Source organism: Zosterops lateralis (genome assembly GCF_965231275.1).
Source record: "Zosterops lateralis genome assembly, chromosome: 29".
Lineage (NCBI taxonomy): Eukaryota > Metazoa > Chordata > Aves > Passeriformes > Zosteropidae > Zosterops > Zosterops lateralis.
In genome coordinates, this window is record NC_139789.1 from 3,581,556 (window position 1) to 3,592,051 (window position 10,496).

The 10,496-nt window shown below is 65.5% G+C and overlaps 2 protein-coding genes across 2 annotated transcripts; one reads left to right on the forward strand and one right to left on the reverse strand.

Annotated features, from left to right (window-relative positions):
- Positions 1-207: 207 nt before the first annotated feature.
- On the forward strand, positions 208-6,905 carry PCSK4 (proprotein convertase subtilisin/kexin type 4; the record flags this gene model as incomplete). The annotated part of the gene is made up of 15 exons (XM_083880189.1): positions 208-411; positions 807-911; positions 993-1,088; positions 1,706-1,834; positions 2,779-2,855; positions 2,960-3,048; positions 3,567-3,739; positions 3,814-4,026; positions 4,828-4,928; positions 5,206-5,309; positions 5,407-5,524; positions 5,648-5,818; positions 5,997-6,121; positions 6,325-6,444; positions 6,517-6,905. The coding sequence occupies 15 exons, from the start codon at positions 208-210 to the stop codon at positions 6,903-6,905; spliced, it is 2,214 nt and encodes a 737-aa protein (XP_083736315.1).
- A 906-nt stretch (positions 6,906-7,811) lies between these two features.
- LOC310920272 (CTD small phosphatase-like protein 2) lies at positions 7,812-9,709 on the reverse strand (the record flags this gene model as incomplete). Its single annotated transcript, XM_083880127.1, has 9 exons — positions 7,812-7,874; positions 7,966-8,061; positions 8,152-8,278; positions 8,351-8,430; positions 8,550-8,612; positions 8,887-8,979; positions 9,050-9,134; positions 9,229-9,331; positions 9,478-9,709. 9 exons carry the CDS (start codon positions 9,707-9,709, stop codon positions 7,812-7,814), a joined length of 942 nt encoding a protein of 313 aa, XP_083736253.1.
- Positions 9,710-10,496: the final 787 nt, after the last annotated feature.

The following is a 10,496-nucleotide window of genomic DNA, read 5'->3' on the forward strand; positions in this document are numbered from 1 at the left end:
GGGGGCGGGACCAGGGCGTGGCCTGGAGAAAGGGGGCGGGGCAACACAGCGGGGCGGGGCCAATGAGGGGCAGGGGCGGGGTTAACTTTGAGGCGTGGCCAATGAGAAGGCGGGGCGGGGGCGAGGCGGGCCAATGAGGCGAGGCGGTGCGGAGGGGCGGGGCCGACGCCGTTGCCATGGGAACGCGCGCAGTGGCGGCGCGGCCTGATGGCGGCTGGGGCCAGGCCCAGCCCGGCGCTGGCGCTGTCGCTGTTCCCGGTGCTGTTCGCGCTGCTCGCGGTGGCCGCCACCGCTTCTCCGGGCCCCGCCAAGCCCCGCGTCTTCCTGAGCAGCTGGGCCGTGCGGGTGGCGGCGGGGCTGCGGGACGCCCGCGCCCTGGCCCGCCGGCACGGGCTGCTCTACCTGGGCCAGGTGCGGCCTGGGCGGGGAGAGGCGGGCCCAGCCCACCTTGGTGCCCGTACCCGCCCTGTGTCGCCAATGTCTGTCCCCTTCGCTTGTCCCGTGGGCAGGGACATCTCCCACTCGGCCAGGTTGCTCCAAGCCCCGTGTGGCCTCAAACATTCCCAGGAATCCGGGAATTCTGTGCAGTGACCCCTGGCCTGTGCAGTGACCCCTGGCCTGAGAGCGAACTGAGCCCTCCAGGGCACAGCCCACCCTCCCCAGGGCTCTGTCCTGTCCCCGAGTGCCCCTTTCTGCTCCTCCTGCGCCACAGCTCACGTTAACTCACCATTCTCACCTCCAGAGCGCGGGCGGGGCTGGGGTATCTATCCCCTGGAAAAGCTCCCGGCAGCTCTCTGTGCCCGCAGGTGATGGAGGGAGAGCCCTTTTACCACTTCAGGCACCGCGGCACCCGGCAGAGGGCCCTGAGCAGGCACTGGGGGTGGCACATGCGGCTCAGCAGGGACCCCCAGGTAGGGGGGAGAGGAGGGCAGGGGGAGCCGGGGCACGGCTGGGACCCTGCCCGGCGCCCACAGCGCTGCTGCCCTGCCCAGGTGCTGTGGTTCGAGCAGCAGACGGTGAAGAGGCGCTCCAGGAGAGCCGCCGGGGTGGTGCCCACGGACCCCTGGTTCCCCAAGCAGTGGTACATGGTGAGACCGGGCTGTTCCCCTCCTAATCCTGACACAAATCACGGGATGGAAGGGACCACGGTGGGGCATCCAGTGCCACCGCCCTGCCTGGCACCATCTCAGAGCACAGGGTTGTGTCTGGATTGGTCTGGGATATCCCCAGGGAGGGAAACTCCACAGACTCTGGTCTTTGTTCAGGGTTTGGTCACCACACACTGAAGAAGTTCTTCCTCCTGTGCAGGGGGAATTCCTGGGATCAGTCCCAGCCTGTTCCTCTGGTGCCAATTGTGGGCCTGCCCTGAGCCCTCAGTGCAGACAGGGGCACCCAGGGCTGAGGCCCCTCTAGGGCTGAACAGCCCCAGCTCCCTCAGCTGTTCCCTGTCAGAGATGCTCCAATCCCTCCCCAACTCTGTGACCCTCCCCTGGACCTGCTGCAGGAGCTCCACATCCCAAGGAGCCCAGAGCAGGACACACACCCCAGAAGTGCCTCCCAGGGCTGAGCAGAGGGGCAGAATCCCTCCCTGCCCGCTGGCAATGCCCTTCCCACGACACAAACCATAATTCCTGCAGTGATGAGGCAGCAGGGCTCCTCCAAGGTGACCCCGGGCTGCCAATCCAATTTTTAATCTGTTTTCCAGAACAATGACGTCCACCCTGACCTGAACATCCTGACAGCGTGGAGCAGAGGCTACACGGGGCTGGGGGTGGTGCTGACTGTCCTGGATGATGGGCTGGAGAAGGATCACCCCGACCTGGCTGCCAACTACGTAACTATGGGGGGGATCCAGGGAGAGCAGCTCCTCCAAGGAGGGTGGGAATCAACGCCTTCAGCCCACCCTCAGCACCGTGAGATGGGAGTTTGGCCCCTCCAGGGTTGTTTTGGAGCTTCCTGCAGTGAAATCTCACACTGAGGAAATGTTGGAACTTGTACACGCAGCAGAGCCCCTGAAATAGGTGTAATTACAGCAAGCTGCAAAGCCAGTACAGCTGGTAAAGCCTCCTGTGCCCCACGGGGAAGGAAAGGCACCCCTGGGTGCTGATAACAGCACTGTGGGTTGTGGTTCCTCTGTCCCAGCTCTGTGGCCAGCCAGGGTCACCCTGAGCTCACTCTGGGCTCTGTCAGGGAAACAGCAAAGCTCTGCTGCTTTCAGCCCTTCCTGCAGAATCCCAGAGTCACTGAGGTGGGGAAAGGGCTTCAGGATCATCCAGTCCCAGCTGTGCCTGATGCTCACCCTGTCCCCAGCCCAGAGCACCGAGTGCCACCTCGGGTTAGGGTTACACTTTCCTTGGACACCTCCAGGGATGGGGACTCCAAACCCCCCTGGACAGCCCCTTTCAGTGCCAGACCACCCTCTCCATGAGGAAATTCCTGCTGCTGTCCCACCTGGCACAGCTTGAGGCTGTTCCCCCTTGTCCTGCTGTCCCCTGGGAGCACAGCCCGTCCCCCCCAGGCTGTCCCCTCCTGTCAGGGAGCTGTGCAGCCCCAGAAGGTCCCTCCTGCTCCTCCTTTTCTCCAGGCTGAGCCCCTTTCCAGCTCCCCCAGCCTCTCCCAGCTCCATTCCCTGTCAGGGCTCGGTTTAGCTCCTGCAGCCGGGCACGGAGGGGCCCCCGGGCTGGCAGGGGGGGCTGCCGGCGGTGCCAGGCCCGGGCCGGGTTCCAGGCGCCTGTGCCGAGCTGTCACAGCCCTGCCCGCTGCCTCCTCCTGTAACAGGACCCGCTGGCAAGTTACGACTTCAACAGCAACGACCCCGATCCCCAGCCCCGATACGGCGACGGGGACAAGAACTGGTGGGTTCTGCCAGCTCCCCGCACTGGGGGGGTCATCTCTGGGCTGTCCAGGGCTGTCCCAGCCCCCCCAGCCCTGACAGGGCCACCGTGTCCCCCCACCCCAGGCACGGGACACGCTGTGCAGGGGAGGTGGCGGCCGTGGCCAACAACGGGATCTGCGGGGCGGGCGTCGCCTACAACGCCAAAATCGGAGGTGAGAGGTGATGGAGTGAAGTTAGAAATCAACTCCAGCCCCGTGTGGGAATGCAGGAGCCCAGGTGGGGCTGCTCTGGGGGTCACAGGGGGGAGTGAGGGACCCCCAAGGGCACACAGCCCCTCCCCAGGGCTCCATTCTGTCTGCAAGTGACATTTTCTGCTTGTCCTGCACTCCCCACATCAGCCTCGGTGCCCCCCGGGGGTTCAGTGCTCAGCCCAGCACGCAGCAGGACAGGCTCAGGCTCTGCTGTGAAAGCGAGGGTGGCAAAGGGGGTTAAAATCCAGGAGCTCCTGGGGCTTAATTACAAAAGGCTTAACGAGGAGCTTTGGGCACCAGCTCATGGCAGCGGCACGGGGGCCCTGATCTCCTTAGGGCAGGGTCATGTGGAGGCTGTGGGGGCCCAGGGGGGCTGGCAAGGTGCCCCCAGCCCCTTCTCTCGGTGTCCCCTCCCTCGGGGCCACCGCAGCCTCCCCCGGGTGCTGCCGCCTCTCGGGCACAGCCGCTGCTGCCCGCAGGGGTGCGGATGCTGGACGGCTCCATCATGGACATCGTGGAGGCCCAGGCGCTGAGCCTGCAGCCGCAGCACATCCACATCTACAGCGCCAGCTGGGGCCCCGAGGATGACGGCAGGACGGTGGACGGGCCGGGGGTCCTGGCTGCGGCCGCCTTCCACAGAGGGGTGGTCCAGGTAAACCCAGCCCCGACTTCGGGGACCACAGGGACACCAGGACACCCTGCTCACCCCTCTCTGCCCTTCACCAGGGACGGGGCGGGCTCGGCTCCATCTTCATCTGGGCCTCAGGCAACGGGGGGATAAACTACGACAACTGCAACTGCGACGGGTACACCAACAGCATCTACACGGTGTCGGTGGGCAGCGTGCTGGGGGACGGGCAGCGGCCGCGCTACAGCGAGCACTGCCCCGCCATCCTCACCACCACCTACAGCAGCAGGACCACCAGCCCGGTGCAGATTGTGAGTGTCACAGCAGGGGTCTTGTCTCTGCCTCCCTGACACCTCCACAGCGAAGGGTTTGGTAGCAGGGTGAACCTCAGTGATCTCTGTGAGTTGTTGTTTGCCCCAAGGAGTGAAGCAACTACGGCAGGAGAAAAGAGGAGGCTGTTCAGGGTTAACTGCTGGCTTTATCCATCAGGGGATCTGCTCCAGCAGACACCCCTCAGCAGAAGCAGGAGGGGAAAAAAAGCAGGAAACCCCCCCAATGCAACACCTTTTATTGTGGGGAGGAACTCAGGGATGGGTTTAACTGGGGACAAATCAGGGGCCAAGGGGGTCTGGCTCTGCAGGTAAATGACACACAGTGTAACAAATCAATAACTCGGGTGGGGAGACAGCTGAAGTCTTCCCTCACTGGAACTTTCCAGACTTTTGGGAGAGACCCCAAAGTGACAGACAAGACCCAGGGGCTGGATAACTTATGACTGACACATAACTGGGGTTGGGGCAAAACCAGTAAGGGTGGAACATGGGTGGCATGGGGCAAATCATTACAACTTATAAAAAACAATATAAAACAAGGAAGAAATACACACATAAAACTGATAAAACCAAAACCACACCACTACACGCTGCCACAGCAGCAGCTCAGGGGCAGACACAGATCCCAGCACGGGCTGAGTTGGGCACAGTTCTCCTTTAGCTTGGTGCCTGTGCAGAGCACAAAGGGACCTGGAAAGGAGAACTTATTGAAGGTACCCAGCTCCAGGGAGCTTTTTTGGAAACAGTCAAACAGTTCTGAGACCCCCCTGTCCCCCCCAGGTGACCACTGACCTGCACCACCGCTGCACGGACAAACACACCGGCACCTCGGCCTCGGCCCCGCTGGCCGCCGGCATGGTGGCCCTGGCACTGCAGGCCAAGTAGGTGACACCAGGACAGAGGGACACTGCCCAGGGAGAGATGAGACCTAACCAGGGATGAGAGAGGGGAGGGACAGCAGCAAGGTTGGGGTGCAGAGCTGTGGCCTTCCCTCAAGGCCATGGGAGGGCAGATTGTCCTCTGGAGCTCTTTGCTCCCATTTTAGCACTTGAGGGGGATCTTGGGCCCCAGAGAGTTGTTCTACCCACTCCAGAAGAGCCAAATCTCCCCTTTAAAAACCAACGCAGACCTCTGTCCCCACCTCCTCCTTGCTTCCAGCCCAGCCCTGACCTGGCGTGACCTGCAGCACCTCATCATCAGGGCCTCCAAACCCGCTCACCTGCAGGCAGAGGACTGGGCTGAGAATGGCGTCGGGCGCTGGGGTGAGTGCAGGGCTCAGCCCCTCCAGCACCTCCCAGCAGGTCCTGGTGGCACTGAGGGGCTCACAGGTCCCTCTCTTGGGTGGCACCTGTGTCCCAGTGAGTCACTACTATGGCTACGGGCTGCTGGACGCGGGGCTGCTGGTGCAGGCGGCCACCACCTGGACGGGGACTCGGCCCCAGGAAAAGTGTTCAGTCCAGGCCGTGCAGGTCCCCAGGTAAAGAACAGTGACCCCAGCTCCAGCCTCCCACGGGGACCCCAAAAATGATCTGTGCTGCACAGTTTGCTGTGCTAGGAGGCCACAGAGGGAACACCCTGACCAGCAGCTTGTCCTGGACAGGGACATCGGCTCCAGGCTCACCATCTCCACGGATGTCTCCTCCTGCTCCCAGAGCATCCGCTCCCTGGAGCACGTCCAGGTGCAGCTGTCCCTGAGCTACAGCCGCAGGGGGGACCTGGTGGTGGCCCTGAGGAGCCCCATGGGGACCACGTCCACGCTGGTGACAGTGCGGTAAGGACAGGACAGGGGAGCACTGGGGCCCCCACAGCCTCCCCAGGGCCTGGAGACCCCCAAAACTCCTCTAGCCCCCTGCCACAGGGGAGTGTCCCCTCAGAGCAGGCACAGGGTGACCCTTGAGGTCACATCCTGCCCCTGGGCTGGCAGTCCCAGCTCTGCTCTCCCCCTCCAGCCCCTATGACACCAGCCAGGAGGGCTACAAGGACTGGACCTTCATGTCCACTCACTTCTGGGATGAGAACCCCAAGGGGGTCTGGACCCTCCAGCTGGAGAACAAGGGTGATGACCAGAACACAGGTGGGTGTCCCATGGGGGGGGTGAACCCCATTTTTACTGGGGGGTCATTCTTCCTTCTCCCTCTTGGGTGGGCAATTTGGCTTCTCCTTGCTGGCCACCAGCCCTCCTTTTCCACAGTCTTTGAGGGTCTGCCAGGACACAACCCCAAAGCTCCCAGCCCCACATCCCTGTCCTGGCAGCCTCCTGTCCCCTCCTGTCCCCAGGCCAGCTGAGCAGCTTCATCCTGCACCTGCACGGCACAGATGAGGACATGCCAGCCCGGCGCTCCGCAGCCACGGCCACCGACGAGTGTCTGAGGAGGGACCAGCAGGGAGCCTGCCAGGGTGAGCGAGGCTTTAGGGGTGACAGGGACAACACTCTGGTCCCCAGAGCCTCACCCCAGCCTCTCCCCACAGACTGTGGCAGCTCCCTGTACATCCACCACGGCTCCTGCCTGTCCTACTGCCCCCCACGTTACTACGGCCGGGCCCGGAACGCCACCCCAAGGGACACCGCCCGTGTCTGTGCCAGCTGCCACCCCTCCTGCTACACCTGCCAGGGCGCCTCGGCCACCAACTGCACCTCCTGCCCCTCGGGCCGCACCTTCGAGGCCGTCACCTACACCTGCCCGTACCCGGCCGAGGGCTCCCCCAGCCCCGGGGGGCTGCGCTGGTACCTGGTGCTGGTCACCGTGGTGGCCTGCGGCAGCCTGGTGCTGGCAGGGATGCTGTTCCCCACCTACCGCGCGGCCCTGAGCGCCGGCAGAGCGGCTCCCTGCTGCCCCCAGGCCAGGAGGACAGAGTGACAGCGGCCCGGCCTGCAGGGACAGCCCGGGACAGAGCTGGGGTGGTGCTTGGCTTCCGAAATAAATCGGTTGTTGATTTTCCAGCCGCTCTCTCCGCCCACCCCCCCCCCCCCCGCCGCCAAGGGTGATTCTCCCCCTCCCAATGGTCCCAGCCCGTGTCCAGCTGTGCGGGGGGACAGTGACATTCCCAGAGGCTCCGGGAGCCCTGTGCCCTTTCCCAGGGACAGAGGGACCAGATGTGACGTGTCCCCAAACAGCTGCAGCCCTGTGGCCACAGCGGGAGCCCCTGTGGCTTCCGGCAGAGCGGAGGGAGCAGAGCCAGCCCAGACCCCCCCAAAGTGCCCAGTTCCTGTTCGGCAGCAGCTTTAGGCTTGAAAAAAGGGGGGCCCGGGGTGGCTGCACCCCCACTCTGTCCTCAGGGACTGGCAGAGGCACAGTGGCACCCATGGCCCTGGGCAGGGATGGGACAGGGGGAGCTGGGGCCCTCCCGGGGGACAGGGACCCTGGACTGCCCCAGGACACCGGGGGTTTGTGTCCCCGCCCTTGCCCAGCTGTCCCATCCCCAGCACTGTGTGTTTGCTCAGCTGAAGAGTTTCAGGAATTAAGGCAGAGCCAGACCTTTCTCCAAGCTTATAATGAATGACCCGTGAAGGCCTTGGCTGGACCTTACAGAGCAGGGAGAGGAGGGAGCCGTGATGGAGCTTTGTCTCCAAAGGCAGGGGGGCTCTCCTTGGGGCACCCCCAGAGCCCAGGGCTGGGCTGGGGTCCCTGCAAACACCAAGGCACAGTCCTGGGACAGCCACCCAGCCCAGCTCCATAGGACAAGGCACTGGATATCACCAAGCACAGCTTCCCCACGGCCTCTCCCTGAGGTTTTCCCCATCCTGCTGCTCCTCCAGGCTGGCACTAATCCTCAGTGGGCGGCTGGCGGGGCTGGAATTGCTGCTGGATCTGGGGGCGCACATCCTCCTGCCCGGGGAGAGACACGGGGTAGGGACAGGCTGTGCCCAGGGCTCTGTCCCTTCCCTGTCCCCTCCCTGTCCCCACCCCCGGGTCCTACCGCCTGGCACAGCCCCCTCAGTGCTGGGATGAGCCGCAGCAGCTCCTCATCCTCAGGGTCCCCCGACCACGGTGGCACCTGGATCCAGTTGTCAGCCTGGGGAGGGACAGGGCGGATTTTGGATCCCTCAGGCCACTCCCAGGCACCGGGACACGCAAATCCCCCCCGAGAGCAGCGCTGCCCCACCTGGGCAGGGAAGCCCTGCATGGAGTGGTCCAGGGCCACCACCTTGGCCAGGTCCCTGCCCAGGCAGGTCAGGTCCTTCCAGTAGCAGCCCTGGGAGCAGACACAATCCGACTGGGAGAAGCAGCACCTGGAGGGGAGACAGAGCCGTGGGGACCCTGCCCTGTCACACAGGGGGTCCCCAATGGGGCATCACCATCACCTGATCAGCTTCTTCTTGGGGTCCAGCACCTCCAGCAGCTTCTTGGCATAGTCCTTCTTGGCAGTGGTGTAGATGAGGATCTGGCAGAGAGGGGGGGAAGGTCCCTGCATGGGCTGCTCTGGTCCCTTCTGACCCCCCAGGGGTGACCCCACAGACCCCCCAGGGGTGACCCCACAGACCCCCCCAGGGGTCTGGGTACCTCGTAGGTCTTGGAAAGGCTCTCCAAGAATTCCTGCACGTGTGGCCGCAGCTTCACGTGGACCTGGGAGGGAACAGCAGCTCGGAAAAGGACCAGCATTCCCATCCTGACCCCAAGGTGAGCCCCAAGGGGGGTTCAGTGCCCTCAGCAGGACCCCTTAACAGTGGGATTTCAGAGCCCCTTCCCCTACAAGGGGCATTGGCAGAGGCCACAGGGGGTGGCAGTGAGGAGCCACATCACCCACGGCCCCACATCACAGCCCCACGGCCCCACATCACAGCCCCACGGCCCCACATCACAAACCCCACACCCACTGCCCCACCCCCGAGGCACCCACCTCGTAGGAGCTCTCCTGGAAGCCCACGGTGAAGGTGGCCGTGGCATCCTGCTTCCCGTGGGCGAGGAGGGAGGAGTAGAGCAGGGTCCCATCCTGGGGAAAGGGAACAGGCTCAGCCCTCAGCCCCGGGCCCTGCAGAGCCCCCCAGACCCCCCCAGCTCACCAGCTCCAGGACCAGGGTGTGCTGCAGTTTGCTCCGGCTCCTCCGGGGCCCCTCCCTGCTGGGGGTGGGGGCCCCAGGGCTCGGCCTGGAGGGAAAAGGCAGAGGGTCAGCAGTGCTGGGGGGCTGTTGGGACCCCCACACACATATTGGGGGGCTGTAGGGACCCTCCTCACACTCACAGGCTGGGGGCCACGGGGACAAGAACATCCTGATCCTCAGCCTCGGGGAGCCCCGAGAAATAGGAGTCCTCGGGGCAGGGCAGTGGTGGGGAGCTCTCGGGGTCTGCGGGGAGAAGGGTCCTGTCAGCACAGTCAGCACAGCCCCGCTGCCCCAGGCAGGGGGATTGCCAAGGGGGGAGGATTGTCCTAGGCAGGGGGGATTGGCCCCGGGCAAAGGGGGGATGGCCCCCGGGGCAGGGACGCGCTCACCGCTCTCCCCGGGGCCGGGACCCCCCTCGGGCCCCCGCCGGACCAGGCGGCCCCCGCCGGGCGTGGTGGGGGAGCCGGGGACCCGCGCCCACCCCCGCGGGACGGGCTCCCCCCGCTCCCCCTCCCTCTGCCGGCTCTTGGCCCGGCCGCGGGGCGCAGCTCTGGGGCTGCAGAGCCGCTGCTCCTCCCGGGGGGGTTTCTTTGTGCGCGGGGTGGCCCCCAGACCCGCCATGGCCGGGACAGACCCCCAGCCCCTGCAGCCCCCAATGAACGCGGGGCGGGCTGGGAGGGAGCGCCTTTATAGGGTGGAGGCGCCTTTCAGCCCAAATCACCCCGGAGCACCTGGGATCAATCAGGCCTTACCGGGCCCGGCTGGGGGTCACTTCTGGGCTCCCCAGCGGCTCCCAGGGCTCATCTCTGCCTCGTGCTGGTGTCACCCGATGTGACAAGGACCTTCCTGGGTCCCCAGGGCCACCGGGACCCCGGTCTGGGGACAGTCTCAGCTTCCCCCGGCTCCAAACCCCCCCACGGGAGCCCCGAGCAGGCGCAGCCCCCCGGGGTGGCCCCGGGCACATCCTGTCCCCGCAGGGCCCCGCGGTGCCCCCCCGGCCCCAGGGTTGGGTTACGGGCGGGGAGGGGGCGCGGGCCCGGCGGGGACACGGCGGGATCCGCCGGAAGGGAGATAAGGGAGATAAGCGCCGGGTCCCCGACCCCGCAGGGAGAGCCTGGAACGCGGCCATGGGGACAGCGACAGCGCCGGGAGCTGCTCCTGGGGCTCCGCGCGGGGACACCCAGGGGACCCCCTGCCCACGGGGACACCCAGGGGACCCCTGCCCGCGGGGACACCCAGGGGACCCTCTGTCCATGGGGACACCCAGGGGACCCCTGCCCACGGGGACACCCAGGGGACCCCTGCCCACGGGGACACCCAGGGGACCCTCTGTCCATGGGGACACCCAGGGGACCCCCTGCCCACGGGGACACCCAGGGGACCCTCTGTCCATGGGGACACCGAAGGG